Below are 18,461 nucleotides of genomic sequence, written 5' to 3' on the forward strand. Positions count from 1 at the left end.
AACTCTCGGCTGGCAACCCTAACCATCTGGAACGCTGACTCTCCCTGGGGCTGTTTCCTTATCAGAAGGGTTCAAGTGATCTCAGACGACTTTTGGTTTTAAAATGGTGTAACCAAAAAAATAATAATATAAAATGGTGTAAACATCTTTTTCTGGCTCCTTCCACTTCCCAGGGATCCCATGGGAAGCTGGGAAGGTATATGGGAAGACTGACCATAAACTGCATAGGACAATAGTGGGACAGAGTCCTCCCTCCAGGACTGGAAAAATGGCAGCAGGGACAAGAGACTCAGAGGCAGGTAACTTCTGGCTTTATGCTGCTTATTCAGGCCTAGCTGCAGGCCTGGGCTCCTGGCAGGTAGGGCCAGCCCAGCCCGGATAACATCGGCAACTAAAGGACTCCCAGGCTCCAGGGCTGCCATCTGGCTGCAGGTGCAGAAAGGCTTCCAGCTGTCCTCCATCTTGCCAGGCACAGCGCCCATGGCCATGGCACTGCTGGTGACTGCAGGCTATGGCTGCCCTGGTCACGTTGATTACATAGGGGCCCAGGGTGTCCACTAGGTAGTCACGGAGATGCCAGCACTTCTCCTGAGGAGAGGAGAAGGATGTATCAATGCTCCTGCTCCATGGCTCTGACATGGTCTTTCCCCCAACCCTGGGACTCCAGCATGGGTTGCATGGCAGGTTGGAGGGCAATGATCACCTCAGAGCTGGAGAAGCTCAGGTCCCCCCAGAGCACCACGCCGGCTGCCCCTAGTGCTGCACTCACACCAATGGTCTGCACAAGGTCATCCTGGAGGCAAAGAGCTGCTAAGCCAGGACTGAGCTGGCCAGATCCATCTGGGCCTACCTTTACCTTCCCAGGAAATTTTCTGGTTTGTTGTTATGATCTGATTCCACCTTTAGAGTAAGGTTTCTTGGCACTTAGCCTCTGAGTGGCTTCTCAGGTCCTCCACTCAGAGAATGTCTCCCCTCAGACCAGTGCTCCAAAGGCTGGGCTTCGCCTTCCCCCTCAAGATTTTCCAAGGCAGAGGCATATTTCCATTTCAGATGATCCAGGATAGGACAGGACCTCCCCATTAAGACCTAGATCAGGGCCTCCCCATCAGACTCCCCTGGGCAAGGGTATTCAGACCTTCCTAGGACAGGGCCATCCTTCCCCACTCAGACCTCTCCTCTAGATCTCAACTTTCACTCACCTGGGACAGGAACCTCCCAGTGCTCCGATATGTGAGGCGGGCATAGGCTAGGACAGGCAGGGGATGTGGGTGCCCAATGAAAGCCACACGGAAGGCCTCCTCCAGGCGGTATCGGACAAATGCCTGGTGGTGAGTAGGTGGCAGCCTGGGTGGGAGGTAGATGCTAGGGAAGAGGGCGCTGGAGGCAGCCCAGAGCCAATGAAGTTGGGTGTTGCGGGCGAGAGCAGCTGGGTGGCAGTGCCCTGTATAATTGGTAGCAGTACCATGCCAGCCATTGCTACAGGCTGGGAAGCGATAGAAGCCCCAGAACCCATGGGGCTGCAGTGCCTGGCCCAGCCTCAGTGTGTCCTCCATCAGGGCACGGGCTGCCCGTTCAAAGCCAGCACGGGCCTTGTGGAACTGCTCCTGGGGGTCCAGGTGGGGGAATACCCGTTGTGCCCAAGCCCAAGAGGCTGCCTGATAGGCTCGGCGGCGGCCCCAGTTCCCAGCCCAAAGTGGGCTCCATTCCTCCCAGTCTAGCACTGCCAAGCCAGTGAAGCCACGACCTAGGCTTCGATGGATCTGGTAGGCAGCCCGGGCCAGGTGGCGGTCAAGAGGGACAACCTGGGGGATGCCCCCATTGTGAGTTATGCCCCTGGGTCCAAGGTAGGGATAGAGGCCGAGCTGGTTCTTGTAGAAGATGGTGATGTTCTGGCCACGGAAACGCTGGCCACGGTTGGCTGTGATGCCCAGGGCCTCTAGTGGCAGGTGCACACCAAAGCGGGTCTTACAGTGTGCTGAGGGTATGTTCCACAGCACAGAGAAGGGGCGTTCAGGAGCCCACAGGGGGAGCTGGTCAAACCCCAGGCACAGGGCCACTCCAAGCACCAGGGCCAGGCCCAGCCGCATGATCATGCCCCAGGGATGGAAACCTGCAGGAAAGAGGGGCTGTGAGCTTAGAGACCATGGCCATGGCTGTACCTTGCACATAGCAGGGAAAGTCAGGAACATTCCCCCAGCTACTCCCAAGGATGGGGGGGGCAGGGAAAGCATGGTCCCCAGGTGGTCCTCCAGCCCTCTCAGACCAGCTATGCCATATATCGGCCTGGGCAGCTCCCCTCCCATGCTTCCCATCTCTGTCACGGCACCACTGCACCCTCTGGTGCATTGCCCATTCACAGCACTCACCAGGCCCCTTCTGTCCTCTGTCCACCTTATTCTCTGCCCCAAGAACACTTAACACCCTCCCCCTTGCCTGGTTTAACTCCTCCTTAGCACTCAGGTCTCTGTTGTGACACCATCTCCCCCTGATCTCCAAATGGACTGAGGGCACTCGCGCTCCACTGTCCAACATAGATCCTGCCACTGCACGCCTGTCTACCTAGTTGCCCATTGCCTTGGTCCAGCCTAGGGCCTAACATACAGTAGGCACTCAGTGAATGGTGATGAGTGAATGTGGAAGGGAACAAACATCTTGTCACCTGGGCCTGGGAGAGTAAGAGAGGCAAAAGGCAAAGGTGTCCCTTTATCCATGGCCCCAGGACCAAGGTGGATCTAGCAGATCTCACAGAGATAGGGGATCTAAGATGAGGCTGGGTCAACAAATAAACTGTCACAGCCACACCCAACAGAAGCCTTTATTCCACCACGTTGTCAGCTCTGAGCCACAGCTATGGAGCAATCAATCTCCCAGCCCCACTGGCACTCAGGAAGTATGGCCAGGCTAAAGCTGTCCCCAGGGGCTAGAGCCTGAGGTATGGCCCATGCGCTGAGGCTGGTAGTGTCCTAAGCAGTCCATCGACCCTGAAGGACAGTGCCCTGCCCTGGGTAGCCCTCAGATGTCCTTTTCCATCCAGAATATGGGGCATCCTCTCAGATCCTGGTACTGTGTCTCCAACAGGCTTTGTGGAGGGAGCCCAGCGGGAGGTGGGAGAGAGGAGGTCAAGGGCTCAGGCAGGGGAGGGGGTGGTGGCAACGATGGCCCCTTGTGGGCTCTTGGGGCAGTTTGGGCAGTTACACTAGGAGCCTTGTAGGGTGGCCGTGGAGAGGGGGCTCTGGGAAAGGCCCTGAGCAGGGTGGCAGATAGTCGTCGGCTAGTGAAGACTAGGCCCTGCACAGGCTCACCCAGCTGATAGCCCAGGTGGGCATAGAACTGCAGCTGGTCGTGGGTGGTGAGGTGCAGCCGGCGGAAGCCCCGGGCCTGAGCAAAATCCTCCAGGCCTTCCATAAGGCGGCGACCAAAGCCGCGGCCCCTCAAAGCCCGGGCCACCACCACTGTCTCCACTAGGAGGCTCTGGGGCCGGTCCAGCACCCGTGACAAGCGGGCATGACCCACCACAATGGGGGCTGCCTCGGGTGTGGGGCGGGGGCTCAGCAGCATCAGGCAGAGGGGGAAGGCATCTGAGGACTGGCCCAAGGAGTGCAGGCGGGAGGCACGGCTGCGAGGCCACTGCTCATTGATGAGGTCGGCACAGGCATCCAGGAGCTCAGGTCGGCAGTGCACAGGCTCCAGGGTCAGCTCAGCCAGGCTGGGGACGGGGGTCTCCTCTGGCTGGTGTGCGGGCTCCAGGGTCAGCTCGGTTGAGCCAGGACTGAGGGTCATCTCTGGATGGCATGCAGAACCCAGGGTCAGCTCAGCTACCTACCCTGGGGCTCAGGGTCAGTTCTGGCTGGTGTGCAGGATCCAGAGTCAGCTCGGCTGGGCTGGTACTCAAGATCAGCTCTACCTGGTGTGTAGGGTCTAGGGTAGGGGGGGCCAGCTTTGGTGGGCCAGGGCTCAGAATAAGCTCTCACCTACATGTAAGGTCCAGACCAGGCTCAGCTGAGTCAGGCTAGGAGCCAAGGTCCTCTCCTGCTGGGTTGCAGGTGTCTCACTGGCAGGCTGGAGATTAAGGGTACAGGCTCCAGACACTGGGATCTCCTCAGAGCCCAAAGGTGCTCTTCCTGTGGACAACAGCCATGCTAGGCTGTGCCAAGATGGAGGACAGACAGGATTGGGGCAGGGAGGGACTGACCAAGTGCTAGGTGAGCCATGCGACCTGAAACTGGTAAGCTACACCTTGTCCCCATACTCACCTGATGGCACAGGTGACCTGGAGACCATCCCCTATACCTGACTCAGGTGGACAGCAGAGAAAATAGGGTGTCCTGCCCTATATAGGAGGGAGGCCGAAGGCTAAAGGCTGGGGAAGAACCCAAAGGTCCTGGCCCCAGCCTGCTGTGGCTACAACTTTGTTCTCCATAAGACAGTGGATTTAGCTTATACTGTCTCGGCTGGCTGGCCATCAGACAAAACACGCAAGCTAGGTGCCATGACCCTCTACTTAAACCTACCCAAGATTCCCTCTGGAAGAAGAGCAGCTCCCCGTCCCTCCCTTTTCCCTGCATTCTAGGTCCCAGCCTTTCTGACCACTTGGACCATGCCTGCCACCTGACTGATCCTCAGGCACCACTCACCCACCCATTAGGATCGGTTTTTCCCCTTCCTGAACCGGCTTTCCCACCAGGAGCACAGAGCCCATGCCCCCTCCCCAACACTGCGCAGCTTGGGACACTTTGCTTGGGCACGGACCCAAGTATCCCCTCAGATGGGGCTCCAGCAGCAATGGCAAGGGGCCTAGCTCAAGGTCCCACAGCAATGTGGCTCTTGCAGGCTTGGTTCCCCATTGGCCTGAGTTTCATAGTCACCCTAGATAAGGACCACAGCTTCCTTCCTAAATCCACAAGGGTGTCCAACGGCCACCAGGTTGGGGGCTCAGGCCTCCTGCGTCTAACCCCCATTGTTTGTCCTTCCTACCCCAGGCCCTGCTGCCAGGAGGGTCCATGCTGGGGGTGGTGTTTCTGGCGGTGGGGGGGTCCACTGGGCCTCACCCTTCTACTCACCTGCTCCAGAGGACGTCTTGGCTCCCCTTCGCCACCTTCCCAGAGTCCCCTAAGCTTGAGGCCAATTCCACACGGCACAGGTAGGCAAGCACAGGGAGGCGTCTCCTCCCCTCCCCCACTACACACACTCAAGAGGGCCGAACGCCCCTCACCTGCACCAGCCACCTCCGCAGCAGCCTCAGCCCCGGACCCAGAGGGAGGAAGCCCCAGGATCCGCCCCCAGGCTTGGAGCCCCAGACTTCCCCGCGGGCTTAACCCTTTCGGTGCCGACCCCACCCATTGTGAGGGGGGCTCCTGTGTCCTCAGAGAGAGGCAGGAAGGCTCTCCTGTACCTCGGTTTCCCCCTCCCTCCTAGTGGGTGACAAACCGTTGAGTCTTGGGTGGGGTACTTCGGGAGCTTAGCTGGGTGGGTGTGGCTCGGCATGCTCTGGGAGGGAACGACAGACGCAGGGAGGGCGTGCGGGACGACACAGCCACCCGAGGGCCGCACGCGTGGGGAGGCGGGGGGGCAGGGAGAACGAACACGCTCCGAGGGGGGACGGGGAGGTACTGACATGCTGAAGCCAAGGTCCGGGATGCTCCGCGTCCTCGCTCGGCTCCGGCCTGTTCCCGCTCGGTGGCGTGCACCCGGCCGGCCTCCCGCGCTGCCCCTAGCGGTGCGGCGGACGCACTGCAGCCATCGCGGCCCGCGCCGCCCCGCCTGATCCGCGACCCCCCTAAGCCCCGCCCCCGGCGCCGGCGCCCTGCCGCTGAGCCCACGCACACCCGGCCTCGGCCGCGGCTCCGCCTCCTGCCCGCCCCCCGCCCCCTTCGAGCCGGGGGGCTGGGACCCAGCGCAGGTCCGCCTCCTCCTCGCCGCGCCCCGCCCGGAGCCGGCGTCCCCGCTCCGGGCCGCTGCCAAGGCGTCCCGGATTGCGCTCGGCCGGGGTCTTGCCGGGGCGCATCCCGCCGGATCCTTGGCCGCGTGCAGGCCCCCTCCACCTCGCTCTGCTTCCGCCTCGCCTCCTCCCGCCCCGCCCTAGGCTCGGGCAGGTCTCCGTTCCCATTGGCCTCCGGGAGGAAAGGGTCCAGCGTGGAAACGGTCAGGGAGAGCTTCCTCCTGAAATTTGGACCGCATGCTCGGAAGCGGCCGCCCTCGACAGCCATCAGGTCTGAGTGAGAGAGACGAGCGTCTTCTGTGCCCTCTGGATCCCAGCGTTGCCACGTCTTAGCCACTCACTAGCTCTGGAAGCAAGAGCTTTATTTGCGAGGCACGGCCCTCTGAGCAGATTCAGGTTGCAGGGCTGGTTACTGTCAACACACAGTAGGAGCCAAAGGGCTTTACCTCGATGGCTAGACAGCCTGGGTTTGATCTCAGCTTCTCTATTTTCTGGCTGTGCAGCCTTGGGCAAAGTGCTTGCCCTCTCAGTTGTGTGCCTGTTGCGTCAGAACGTCGTGTTAGGACTGAATGAGCTAGTCTACTTAAAATGCTTAGCACAGGATTTGGGGAAGAGTAGGTGCTCCGTGAATGTCAATTCTTGCGATTGCTACTGTTTAAAGACTGGCTGGGTGTCTCTGGAGATGTTTATGACCCTGCTGGGTGAGTGCTGAGGCTCTAGCCCCTTAGGTAACTATCCTGGTCTGTTAAGCATTTGCACAGGTGCAGGCATATGCTCTTGATGGTGGCTGAGAGTACTCCTGACTGTGATCATGACTTGTTTTACTTGTGATCATGATCATGTTTTACTGCTTGTACTTGAGAAAGCTGTGGCCAGGCTCGGAATTCATTAGGTTGTGAAACTGAAGAAAAGAGACCTCATTTTAAATGGAGTCAAAAGGCAAGAAGGGGGAATTCAGACATAACCATTTCTTGAAGCCCTTTACAGACCCAACGAGAAGAAGCCTACTTTACTACCCCTGCGGGAGGAAAGATTTTTCTGATTGCAGCCCAGCCAATGAGAGCCTCGTAACAATGAAAAGCCACCACCCTCAAACTCCTACTTCACTCCAATGAGTTCTGTTTATAACAGGCCCTTCCCACTCCCCCCTTTATAAAACAGCATTCCTAAAAAAATAAAAAATAAAAAAAAAATAAAACAGCATTCCTCTTCTTTGTTCTCCGGACTTGGCTATGGTTTTGCAACAGCACGCCGCATCTTGTCTCAAATTGCAATTCTCTGCTGTTCCCAAATAAACCCACTTTTGCTGGCAAAATAACGATTTTATTTTTAAGGTAAACAAGGTACTCAATGTGTGTATCCTGGTGTGTGGCCAATTACCGCATGCCCTGCTGCTCACACCGCACTCCCTTCCAGCCACGATAGCAGTGACATTGAAACTCCACAGCCATCCTCATCCGATCCTCACGGGAGAGGGCACCTTGTAGGGTCAAGGGCCTGCCACCAGGAGGGAGCTGGATGGAGAAACTGGTGGGGTTGAGGAAGAGGAGGGCCTCAGGGTAGCTAGGGCGCCTGACACAGCGACCATGGCCTGAGCATAGGGCTTGACTGCACAGAAGAACCCCACTGGTCACGTTGAGGATGAAGGGCCCCAGGGTGGTGTCCACATACTCCTTGATGGCCTGGCATGATTCCTGAGTGGGGGGGAGGAACATCAGGGACACCATGATCACGCATGGGCCAATCTAGGGCATTGACTCACTCTTTTACCTGCTGGCCAACCAGGACTGCAGGGATAGAAAGGGTGGGCCAGGGTCTCCCCTCCCAGTCAGCCTGGCAGCCCAACCCCTGCCCGCAGCCCTCACCCCCATCCTGGGCCTGAGCTTACCTTGGTTCTTGTGTTCTCCCAGCTTACCCAGAGCACCACTCCTGCTGCCCCCTGGGCTGCACTTTCCCCTAGGCTGTGCTCCAGTTCGTCCTGGGGAAAGGGACAATATGGCTCTGAGGGGCCTTCCTCCCTCCCCTCAGCAGATTGCCATAACACCGCTGGATGGGACACATAACTCATAACCGCCGCCTGGGGCTGCTCTGTCCCTGGTGGCAAGAGGCAAGCCTGTCCTCCCTCTGGCCTGTGAGTGCCACACAGCAGGTACTACATCTTTGTGTGATGAATGCTGAATTGCCTCTACCGAGCACAGAACTTGGCACACAGTAGGAGCTCAAGGAATGGAAAATAATGGATAAAAGTGCCCCAAGGCTGTGGGCCTCACTTATTAGACCTAATGCCCGACAAGATAGGTTACAAGGTGGGTGGGGTCACAGGAGACTCACCAGGGGCAGAACGCGGTTCGTGTTGTCATAGAAGATCTGAGCATAGGGCAGCACTGGCAGATAGGGGTCCCCAACATCCTCAGCCACACGGAATGCCTCACCTACACGGTGCCGCACATACATCTGTCCCTTCCCTGTGCCCTCCAGCTCTGTGGGCAAGTAGATGCTGGGGTAGAGGGCACGGCTCTGGCGCCATAGCCATCCTAGTTGGTCATTCTGGGCACCAATACCTGGTGGGCACTCGCCTGTATAGTTGGGGCTTAGAAAATCATAGTTATAGCAGTCAGGGAAGCCATAGAAGCCCCAGAGGCCACGAGGCCTCAGTGCTTGGCCCAGCTTGAGGGTGCCTGCCATCCAGGCCTGTGCAGCTTTCTGGAACTGGTCCCGAGCTGCTGCCTCCACCCGAGTAGCTGGCCAGTCCGGATGCTGCCCCCGTACCAGTGCCCGTGAGCGCTGCCGGTAAATGTCCTTGCTGTCCCAGTTGAAGGCCCAGCGTGGGCGCCATGCCTCCCAGTCGATGACCGCCAGTCCTGAGAAGTCAGACTCAGGTATGGCAGCCTGAATATCCTGGAATGAGCGGACCAGGTGGGTATCCAGGCTGGCATTCTGGGGCAGGCCACCAAACACAGGCTCCCCAGCAGATGTGTAATATGGGTAGGTGCCCAGCTGGTAGCTGTAGAAAATGGTCATGTCGGGGCCACGGAAGGTCTGCCCTGGGTTGGCCACCACATCGAAGACACTGACATCCACATCCACGCCGTATTTCTCCAGGCACCACTGGGTGTTTGCGTTCCAGATGGTGGTGAAGGGCTGGTTGGGTACCACGGAGCTCCTGGAGCCTTGGGCCGTGCCGAGCAAGGTCAGGAAGAGGGCATAGGTGGGAAGCAGATGGACTGCCATGGCAGAGGATGAGTCTAGGGAAACCTGGCCAGGGGAGGCAAAGCTGAGAGCGGGTTCTGAACTCTCTGACTCCCTACTCAGAAAAGGCCAGCCAAGCCCCTTGCTCATTAATCCACCCCAGCTCCAGCTTTAGGTAAACATTGACCTTGGCTCAGGGCTCAGGGAGGTCAGAGGGCAAAGGAAAGGCACGGAGGGGGTGCATATCTGAGTTGCCTCTAGGATGGGGCCTCTGCCCTCTTGTCTCCCACAGACTTTGTCAGGCTTTGTGTGTGTGTAGCGTGTGCCTAAGCTAACCAATCCCCTTTCCCGGGGTGTTGCAGGGGTAGGGTGGGGGGGGGAGCGACAGAAGCTATGACTTCTGTTTTGAGAAGAGCTGCTGAGAGCCAGGCCCTCAACCCCCAGGCTGACCTGACTGACGGAGGATCCTTTCCTGTCTCGTCCCCTAGGAATCCTGGCCAGCCACTGGAGGAAGAGATGCTCAGCGACCAACGACAGGTCAGCCCAACCCTCCAGGATACCCGCCAGTCTGCCCACTTGTCCCTGCTGACCTCAGGGCTGAAGGGCCTCATCCTCCACATTTCCTGACCCCAGAGTGAGGGCCTAGGCAGGGCTCAGCAAGATTCTGTTCCTCAACTCTGGCCCCAGCAGCACCAGACTCTGGGAGGAAGCTGCTGCTGGAAACTCTGAGCTTTTGTCAGGGGGTCACCCCACCCAGTCTGGGGGCGGGCTGAGGGGCAGGCCTGGGGCCGGAGGGCTGGGCCAGGCAGCGGAGCCACCTTGCATCCCTAACAAAGTGCCTCGTTAGGAGGTGGGGATGGGCCGGAAGCGGCCCTGCCCACACGGTCAGTCAACACCTCCACTGGGCTTTGTGGCTTTAATTGGGTTGGGGTTCGGGTGGGGGTGGCAGCAATGCAGGGGGCCTGCCTGGGTGGCAGACCCTGCTGGACAGGCCTGTTTGTGATACTGGCATCTGGGATCCTTGGTACTGGAGATGGAGGGAGCATAGTCTTGTGCAGGGGTGCCTTAGGACATTTGTGGGGCTCGGGTACTTTCGACTTTCTGGGCCCCTTCCTCAAAACATTAAAGAGTACATTTTATAGCTATGCTGGTACAAAGACAAATGCAATCCAGACTGAGGTCATTATCATATATTCATTATAAATCTGTATCTTCCTCTGATTAAAAAAGTGAAGACCTTTTTTAGGCCCCAGGCCCAACACTGACTATGCCCAGGGGGTAAGTCACCTGTGCTTTTGGGACAAGTGTGAAAGGCACTGTGTCTGTGAAGTTGGGCTGGTCACTGAGCGCATCCTTGTGAAGCCCTGCTCAGCTTTGCTCTAGGCTTTTGTGCAAGCTCCAGTAGAGCATGTCTGTGCAAACATGGGATCCAGTGAGACTGGCAGTGAGACTCCGGTCTTGTGACTATGAGACCCCATGTTTGTGTGACCATGGGTGTGTCAGTGACCACATGCTTGTTCATTCCTTTATGATTTCATTTGTTTGCTGATTCAGAAGCTGGTTCTTGAGACCTGCTAGGTGCCCACACCCAGGTTTACCTGCCAGGGTGGAAGGAAACATCATGTTCCTGGTCCAGGTGAAAGTGCTACCTGACTCTATGACCCAGTCTGAGCCTGAGCCAGTGCGCCCCCTGACACAGTGGTCAATGAGTCAGTCACATAGCTTGCGGTCATCTGGACTTGGTCCTCCAGGCTAGGATGGAGAAGCTGACTGCGTTGAAGCAGGAGGACCCAAGCACAGGATCACCACAGAGGTGGTGGCTACTGATCCTGTTCACAAAGTAGAGTCCCAGATTGATGACCATTAGGCTCAGAGAGCCTGGCACAACTCCCAAGGGCTGAGCGGACAGAACATCAAGACAGCCCTGACTCCCTCTCTTGAGGGTTCATGCTACCTTCTGGTGCCCCCAGAAACCTAGTGCCATGATTGGCACAATCCAGCCAACCACTGGGCTGGCATTCTCTATCTGGATTCAGTTTAGCAGAGAATCTCTAATGGTGGAACAGTAGGAAGATGCTGAGGCACCTGAAGTCCTCCCCAACCTGAGGGCCCTGCCCCTGCTGAGCTGGTCTGCCCGGAATGGTCCAAGTGCTGTGTGTGTCTGGGGTCAGTCCACCTTCGTGGTCCAGCCCTGCCTGCTCTCTCTGGTTGCGTGCCTACCCCGGGTCTGAGCCACCTTGCTTCCTGTTACTCTCACCCACCCATCCACAGCTGTGGAGGTCCCTGCACCTTCCACAAGACTGTCTTCCAGGTCCTCCTGGAAAGTAATGTTATCACAGGTTTGCACGGAGGGGGCCACAGCTAGATGGGTACAGGTCACAGATGTTGGGGGGAGGAAACTGTTGTGTAAGATCATGTGTGGGGGAAATCTCAGCTTTGCATAGGTATGAAAAATTCCTAGCTAGATGGGAAGTCACAGAGGTCGGGTATTACAGATGTGGTAGGGTAGTTCACAGGTGTGTTTGAGGGTCACAGCTGGGTAGGGGAAGTCAGAGGTGCGAGGGCAGTAAGTCACAGCTTCTTCCTTGACCTATTTTTCCTTGACCAATATTTTCATCTTCTGCCCAGCAGGCTTCTCCCCACCATGGCCATGAGCAGCTGGGCACCCCTCCTCCACCGTGAACTGACACTGCCTTCCCGATGCTACCACCCAGCCCCTTCCCTCCATTCTCTGCCATCACCAGCCAGAGGGACGAGGATCACTTTACAACCTGAGCTGACATCAGTTTGGTGTGGCTCGCTTCTCCAGGCTCTGCTCCCCCGAGCACATCTGACTTGGCCTTTGCATCTAGTGTGCACTCCCTTGAGGACAGCACTCTTTCCTGGTGTGGCTCACAGATGCAGCCTAGCACCGGCATGTGTGTTTACTGTGTGTTTACTGCACAGGTGAGATGGTCACCGCCATCAGGCAAGGTCAGGCGTACACCCCGCCCCACCTGCAGTAACCCCTTGGCCACCCCGCAGCCTCAGATTGCCAAGTCCCAGCTGTGTTCTGACTTTCTCCAGTCTTTGCCCTCACTTTATCTCTACTATCAAGCTTCCGCTTCCACTTTCAAAACTCAGTGTAGAAAGCACTTCCTTGAGGATACCTCCTTTGAGTCCTTGTGGCTGGAATGCCCCCTTCACCACTTGGCTGATTCTGGAGTGTGTCTCCTCACCTTCAGTGTATGCTGAGGGCAGGGCTGGCGTCATCACTAACACAAAGGGACCCCAAGTGTGGGTCTGATGGCTGAGAAGAGGAGCAGAGACTCTCTGCTCCCAGAGACCAGGTAACTTCAAAAGCAGGGGAGTGAAGCAGGCCAGAGCTAATCTGATTACTCCAGCAGTTAGCCCTCTCCCCTGGGACAGCTAGGGATAAGCCACATTCTCCCATGGCCAGGACAGGGCTGACCTCTGAGGATGTCTCTGTTCCCAGACTCAAGATGCCTCCCTCTCGTGCCACTGTGCATCTTTGCAGCGGGACAGGGACGAGGTCCCAAACCCCAGTGGAGGACTGTGACCCAGCTGGGGAGAGGCATGTATGGCTGGAGTCCACTGCCCCTGGGAGCTGGGAGTGGAGGAGACGCCCCTGCCTGTGGGAACAGTAGGGAGGGCTGGTCTGGCTACTTGCCCAGCCAGGGAATATCAAATATCTACTTCCCCTTTCTCCCTGGATGGGCAACGTGAGGTGAGTGGCACTGGCCCAGCTAGGGACCCAGGGGCAAGTGGGCGAGCACAATGAGTCTGGTTCCTCACAGAATGTTGGGCCCAACTGCTTTCTTATCAATATGGAGAAAGCAAGGTCCTTGGTGTTGGGGTGCAATGTGAATCCTTCTGTTACCAGTGGCCCCTGCCCCAGCAGAGCAGCTGCAGAACTGGCAGCTCTGGGCCTCCGGGTTCCATGGACTGCATATAACAAATAAGATGTCCCCAGCAGAGTCTCACAGGGACAGAGCTGAGCTCAAACCTGAGAGACCCCGAGTCTCTCTCACGTGTCCTGGCCTAGGTAGGTGTAGATAGTCCAAGCACAGAAGCAGTTGTTTTATATTTAATTTACAAAAGAGACCCCAAAATAATAATAATAAACTATTCAGGGGCAGGAGAGTAGGGTCAGGTCCTCTCTGGCCCGGCTGTGCCCCTCTTCCTCTCAGGCTGGGAGAGAAGGGGCCTCTCAGGGGACTGCCCCTCCCCCTTAGAACAGGGGGGTGAGAGCTGGTATGGACACCCTGCTGGGGATCCCAGGGGCTCTGCCCCCCGCCCGTCCCAGGCTCCAGTTTGTCCACCCCTCGCAGGCTCCTAAAGGCCTAGCAGAGCTCTTGTGGCAGAGGCCAGCTTGCCTGGCAGCCAGGTGAGAGACCTCTATGAAGTCCAGGTGAGCACCAGGGCTGCCACAGCCAGCGGGCCGGTGAGGTGGGACCCAGCCCAGGCCCCCCGGGCACCCCCAGCTGCCCGTGTATGGTCCCACTGGCATTGCTCGCCACCCCAGCCTAAGTAGCACTGGCAGCGGAAGTGTGTCTGCAGGTGGTTGAGATCAGCCCAGCTGAGCTCGCCCTCTGGTCGAAGCTGGGGCTCACCAGGTACGTGGCTAGGCACCAGGCGGAAGCTGCTGGCACTGAGGTGCAGAAAGGTATTGGCGCTGGGGTCACGGCGTACGCAGCGCCCGTGGCCATGGCACTGTGCCCAACTGCAATACTGGGCGGCCCAGGACACGTTGACTACGTAGGGAACCAGCAGCCGCTTCAGGTAATCCTTGAGGTACTGGCAGGTCTCCTGGGGGCAAAGGCCAGGGATCAGAGTCAGCCACCTCAGCCCACAGGCCCAGATGGACATTCTGTGTTCATACTGCAAGGTCTGTACTTTCTTTTAATAGTGTCCACCTGTGTACGTGTACAGGCATGTTTGAGCCCTACTGTCCCTGTCCCTGCAGAGAAGGGAGGAGGGGACGGGGATAAGCCCAGCAGGGGAAGAGGGAAGTGCGGGGGGTGGGGGTGGGGGCGGGAGGGGGGAGTTAAGGGGGTAAGGGTGGAACTCAAAGGCTGTTCAGGATACCATGACTCCTTTCCTGGGACTAGGGGAAGAACGCTTTCTTCTCTGTTGGGATCAGAGATGCCTGGGTGTGAGACAGACAAGGGACCCAGACTAGGTTGGTTTGCCCACCTTAAGGTGGGCAGCCCAAAGCTGCACCTGTCTGTCTGCCTCCTGCAGACTCCACTCTGGCAGGCTGGTGGAGTGGGGGTTCTTACTCACCGTGCTAGTGGTGTAGCCTGCATCGCCCCAGAGGATGACCCCGGCCGCGCCCAGGGCTGCACTCTCACCAATGGTGGAGATGAGATCCATCTGTGTGGGAGGAGGAAGAGAGTCAATGGGGAAGACTGAGACTACAGGGTGAGGACAAGACAGGCTGGATAGGCCCCAACCCTGTTCTGACTTGCTGATCCCTCAGCCCAGTACCCCTCCCCAGCCTAAGGCAAAGGTTGTTACATTTTCTCATTAGATGTGCAAGCCATTTGCTTCCGTACTTTGGCTTCCATTTCTCAAGCCAATGGCCCACTTGAATCTAGGATGTATCTATCAGGATGAACTCCAAAGTCAGAATGCCTAGTCCCAAGTCCCTGCTCTGCCTCGGGTGTGCTGGGAAGCTTTGAGCAAATTTCTCAGTCTCTCTGGATTTCAATTTTCTTACCCACAAAATGGAGAGACCTACTCTGCCACCCTTTCACAGGGTCCCAGAGAGAATGACGGGAGGGAATTTAGGGCAGCTAGTCAGCTAGGGGGCAGGAGGCCCCCTGCTATCCCAAACCTGCAGTGGTTCCCTGGGGAAGAAGGCAGGACCCAGGAAGGCACGTACCTCGCTAAGGCCTGTGAGCCTGCGGCTATAGGTGGGTCGTGTGAAGACGTAGACCGGGAGCGCATGGTTGGCGTGGTGGGTGTGAGCCACGCGAAGGGCCTCCTGAACTCGGAAGCTGACAAAGTTGCGGCCATGGGTGGAGGACGCAAGCGTCTCGTCCAGGTAAACAGAAGGGAAGAGGGCTGTGCTCTCGGCCCAGAGCCAGGCCAGCTGATCATTCCGGGAGACCTCAACGTCAGGGCAGCGGCCGGTGTAGGTCTCCCAGTTCTGCACATAGTCGTGGTTGTAACAGTCGGGGAAGAGGTAGAAGCCCCAGAGGTGCCGTGGCCGAACTGCCTTGACGAAGCGCAGTGTCTCCAGCATGAACTGCCGGGCAGCAAACTCAAACTCGTACTGCGCCTGCTTCACCACACGGTCTGCAGGCCAGTCAGGGTGGCGAACGGCCACCAGCTGGCGCGATGACTGGCGGTATATGTCCTTATCCTGCCAATTGCGCACCCACACAGGCCGCCAGTCCTCCCAGTCGATGACTGCCAGGCCTGCAGGCTCCTGCGAACGAATGTAGTGCTCCACATGTTCCTGCAGCATCTTCAGATGTGCCCAGAGGCTGCCATTCTGTGGCACACCACCATGCACAGACCTCCCCACTGAACTGAAGCGTGGATACAGGCCCAGCCGGTCATGGTAGAAGATGGTGATGTTCTGGTTCACAAAACCCTCATTGGGTGAGGCCTGCACATCAAAGGCCTTCAGGTCCAGTGGTACCTTGAGACGAGGGCCACAGTCTTGTGTGGGCACATCCCATGCTACCACAAAGGGCCGGCCGGTAAAGATGGGTGGTGCTGTGGGTTTGAGCTGGGCGGCCCATGCCACCACCACCAGGGCCAGTGTGAGGGCAGGGCCCAGGCCTGCCCACATGCTGGGGGCTGCAGGGAGACGGTGGTGTCACCTGCCTGACACCAGCTCAGGAACTGGGGGAAAGATGGGAGAGAGCAAGTCAGTCTACAGAATCCTGGAGGTGCCCACCCCAAACCCATTCACACCCCCAAAACCCAAGCTGTGTGGGGCACTGTGCCCAGTTAGGGGACTGTAACAGGTCTGAGAGACCACAGACCACTGAGAAGGCAAGACACCCTGGGAACTCACTGCCAGGAACATAGGGCTCCTTCCTGGAGCAGGTGGCTTATGGCTGGGCAGAGACCTCTGGTAGATCTGTGGGTCTGAGAATTGGCAGGCTGAGCTATGGACTCGCTGCTCAGAAATACAGATGCCTGCACACCGCCCAACAACACACGGTTTCAGAGAGCCCCAAACCCAAGGCCCACTCTGTGCCCCGTGAAGAACTCCTGATCTAGAGAAATGCTAGCAGCTCAAGCAGCCACCAGGAAGCTGGAAGACAGCCGCAGAGCTGGTATCTGTGCAGCACCCGCCTGGCGGGAGAGCGAGGCTCAGGACTTTGTCTCAGGCGCAGACATTCTCTCCCAAGCTCGGTGGAGGCCCCACCGGGACAAAGGGGCGGCAGACCTCCCATGGCGGCGCGGGCGACCGGCCCTTCCCTCCGCAGCCACCGGGAATGCGCGCGCCCGCTCGCCCGGCAGGTCCGGGGAGGAGCTCACTTCTCCAGGCCTTTGTGCGGGACCCCGCCCCCGCCCCGCACGTGGGGCCTGAGCCGGGCCGGGTGGGGGGTGGGGTCCCTGGGCCGCCCCGCTGGGCGCATCCCCGAGGGTCCAAACCCAGCCTACGGGGAGAGCCGCTAGGCTTGCACCGTTCGCCCTCACCTCGCGCGGGGCGCCGCCGGGACCCGCGCCACGGCCACCGCCATCCCCGACCCAGCCCGGCCCGCTCCGGCCGCTCGCCCAGGCGCGGCCCCGGCTCGGCGCCTCTGCTGCTCCGCCCCCCCACCCCAGCCCGGCCCGCGGGCCCTTTAAGAATCCAGCGTGGAGGTGGGCCCCGGGCAGGACTTGCGGCGGCGGCGGGGAGGTGGGCCTCACTTTCGCGCAGCTAGTGCCGCCTTTAGGCCTCCAGGGTCCCCAGATCCTCCGCCGAGGAATGTGGCCACCCATCTGGGGCCGTGAGGCCCCTCTAACGGGGCCTTCTTCTGGAGTCTCAGGCGCGAGCTCCAGTCAGCCCAAGATTTCCTCCCCCACCAGCCCGCGGCCGGTGGTACAGTCCTCCGCTCGGCCGCGCGACCAGCCAGCTTAAAGGGACAGCATCCGGGACGCGAGTCGCGGAGGGAATAAAGAAGGCGGTGTTCCTCCGCCCGTCCATAAGGTGGTGCTGCGGCACCCGGGGCCTTGGCTGGGGGCAGCCCAGGATCTGGCCCTGTACCCGCGAGTGTAGCTTCCAGCCCTGGGCCGTAGTTTGGAGAGAGAGACGGTGACCAGAGCCGACCTCGGGCCTCCCTGGACTGTATCGCCAGGTCCCTACGGATCAGGGCTCCCCTCCCCCCGTCCCAGTCTGAAGGGAAGCCCCGCCCCCTGCCCGGCTGGGAGAGAGGGGGCCAAGCTCCTACCGTTTAGCCCTCGCCGTGCTGGGCGGAGGCAGTGGTTGTCTTGGCAACACGAGCTTTGAGTCGCAGCTTGGCCGGCCCCGCTGGGGGCCGGTAGGCCCGCTGTAAGCCCAGCGGGCCCTGGGGGTAGGAGCCCCCCAGGCCTTATTTCAACTCTGAGAAGGCTGCTGCGGTTGCAGAAGTGCCCGCCCGACAGCAGAGAAATTGGCCTGGCTAGAGGGGCTTCCCCGAATCTCCACCCGCTATCAGGAGCCCTTTCGCCCCACGAGCCCCTCCTGCTGAGGAGCAGGCTTGGAGCTGGACCGGGCCTCCCTGCCTCTTCCTAGATCCTCTCCGCCGAACCCCGTACAGGACTCAGCTCCCCAAAGGGCCTGGGTCTGCACCAGCAGCCCACTCCCGTCCGCGTGCCAGGGACAGGAGAGAGGTAGAGCTCCTGCGAGCGGATCTACGGGTTGCAGGCCAGTCGCCTGCACTGGGCTCACCTGTGTGGGAGCCCGTGGGCCCAGTAGGTCGGCGGCCTCCCTCCTTCCCTGGGTGAGCCTCTCCAGCTAAGCTACTCGCACCAGCTGCTGCCCGCCGCCGGGTAGCCCGCCGGCGACTTGATAAACCCCATCCCCTCCCACCCGCTCCCGCCTCCCACCCCAGCCCTTTTTCCTCACTTCCTGCTGCCCCTCTGAGAGGAAAGGGCCAGGAACCAGCGCGGGGGAAGGGACCGCCTTGACCCTGTTTCCCTCCGGCTTGCCCTGCTGGCTGGCTGCCTTCCCCCCTCCTCCCCCAGTATGCCCTGGCCCTGCGAACTGCACCAGGTGACAGGAAGGCTGTGGGACTTGGCTCAGGTGACAGCCTGCGCCATGCCGGCAGCTTCCTGACCCCAAGAGCTCTTCTCCTTAACCTTCCCTTGGGATTGAGGCCCATCCTCAAATCCAGTAGCCTGTGAG

The 18,461-nt window shown here is 59.1% G+C and overlaps 4 protein-coding genes across 12 annotated transcripts; all 4 read right to left on the reverse strand.

Moving 5' to 3' along the window:
* Positions 1-294: 294 nt before the first annotated feature.
* Positions 295-5,621, reverse strand: HYAL3 (hyaluronidase 3). 2 transcript variants are annotated; one of them, XM_041761728.1, is made up of 4 exons: positions 5,061-5,621; positions 1,200-2,110; positions 704-793; positions 295-588 (listed from the first exon to the last, which is right to left on the reverse strand). In XM_041761728.1, exons 2-4 carry the CDS (start codon positions 2,091-2,093, stop codon positions 322-324), a joined length of 1,251 nt encoding a protein of 416 aa, XP_041617662.1. In that variant the 5' UTR covers positions 2,094-2,110; positions 5,061-5,621; the 3' UTR covers positions 295-321. The 2 variants fall into 2 exon arrangements, with proteins under 2 accessions (XP_041617662.1, XP_041617663.1); XM_041761729.1 differs by lacking the exon at positions 704-793.
* On the reverse strand, positions 2,802-6,077 carry NAA80 (N-alpha-acetyltransferase 80, NatH catalytic subunit). Its single transcript, XM_041761730.1, has 3 exons — positions 5,615-6,077; positions 3,972-4,144; positions 2,802-3,782 (listed from the first exon to the last, which is right to left on the reverse strand). Exon 3 carries the CDS (start codon positions 3,778-3,780, stop codon positions 3,013-3,015), a length of 768 nt encoding a protein of 255 aa, XP_041617664.1. The 5' UTR covers positions 3,781-3,782; positions 3,972-4,144; positions 5,615-6,077; the 3' UTR covers positions 2,802-3,012.
* A 1,176-nt stretch (positions 6,078-7,253) lies between these two features.
* HYAL1 (hyaluronidase 1) lies at positions 7,254-13,065 on the reverse strand. 2 transcript variants are annotated; one of them, XM_041764145.1, is made up of 5 exons: positions 9,718-13,065; positions 9,578-9,631; positions 8,270-9,193; positions 7,827-7,916; positions 7,254-7,632 (listed from the first exon to the last, which is right to left on the reverse strand). In XM_041764145.1, exons 1-5 carry the CDS (start codon positions 9,745-9,747, stop codon positions 7,315-7,317), a joined length of 1,416 nt encoding a protein of 471 aa, XP_041620079.1. In that variant the 5' UTR covers positions 9,748-13,065; the 3' UTR covers positions 7,254-7,314. The 2 variants fall into 2 exon arrangements, with proteins under 2 accessions (XP_041620079.1, XP_041620080.1); XM_041764146.1 differs by lacking the exon at positions 9,578-9,631.
* A 135-nt stretch (positions 13,066-13,200) lies between these two features.
* HYAL2 (hyaluronidase 2) lies at positions 13,201-18,206 on the reverse strand. Of its 7 annotated transcripts, none has more exons than XM_041764144.1 (4): positions 18,183-18,206; positions 15,015-15,985; positions 14,414-14,503; positions 13,201-13,936 (listed from the first exon to the last, which is right to left on the reverse strand). In XM_041764144.1, the coding sequence occupies exons 2-4, from the start codon at positions 15,930-15,932 to the stop codon at positions 13,526-13,528; spliced, it is 1,419 nt and encodes a 472-aa protein (XP_041620078.1). In that variant the 5' UTR covers positions 15,933-15,985; positions 18,183-18,206; the 3' UTR covers positions 13,201-13,525. The 7 variants fall into 7 exon arrangements, with proteins under 7 accessions (XP_041620078.1, XP_041620072.1, XP_041620071.1 ...); XM_041764138.1 differs by lacking the exon at positions 18,183-18,206 and adding an exon at positions 18,006-18,131; XM_041764137.1 differs by lacking the exon at positions 18,183-18,206 and adding an exon at positions 17,527-17,988.
* Positions 18,207-18,461: the final 255 nt, after the last annotated feature.

Source organism: Vulpes lagopus, chromosome 7 (assembly GCF_018345385.1).
Source record: "Vulpes lagopus strain Blue_001 chromosome 7, ASM1834538v1, whole genome shotgun sequence".
NCBI classification, from domain to species: Eukaryota; Metazoa; Chordata; class Mammalia; order Carnivora; family Canidae; genus Vulpes; species Vulpes lagopus.

Coding starts and splice junctions, on each gene's coding strand:
- HYAL3 (XM_041761728.1), bottom strand. CDS start 2,093: ATGATCATGCGGCTGGGCCTGGCCCTGGTGCTTGGAGTGGCCCTGTGC. Junction 794..1,199: donor CTGGGAGGTTCCTGTCCCAG/GTGAGTGAAAGT, acceptor CTTTGCCTCCAG/GATGACCTTGTGCAGACCAT. Junction 589..703: donor TGAGCTTCTCCAGCTCTGAG/GTGATCATTGCC, acceptor TCCTCTCCTCAG/GAGAAGTGCTGGCATCTCCG.
- NAA80 (XM_041761730.1), bottom strand. CDS start 3,780: ATGACCCTCAGTCCTGGCTCAACCGAGCTGACCCTGGAGCCCGCACAC.
- HYAL1 (XM_041764145.1), bottom strand. CDS start 9,747: ATGTGGAGGATGAGGCCCTTCAGCCCTGAG. Junction 9,632..9,717: donor TGAGGCCCTTCAGCCCTGAG/GTCAGCAGGGAC, acceptor CTCTTCCTCCAG/TGGCTGGCCAGGATTCCTAG. Junction 7,917..8,269: donor CGAACCGCGTTCTGCCCCTG/GTGAGTCTCCTG, acceptor CCCTTTCCCCAG/GACGAACTGGAGCACAGCCT.
- HYAL2 (XM_041764144.1), bottom strand. CDS start 15,932: ATGTGGGCAGGCCTGGGCCCTGCCCTCACACTGGCCCTGGTGGTGGTG. Junction 14,504..15,014: donor GGCTCACAGGCCTTAGCGAG/GTACGTGCCTTC, acceptor CCTCCCACACAG/ATGGATCTCATCTCCACCAT. Junction 13,937..14,413: donor CAGGCTACACCACTAGCACG/GTGAGTAAGAAC, acceptor CTTTGCCCCCAG/GAGACCTGCCAGTACCTCAA.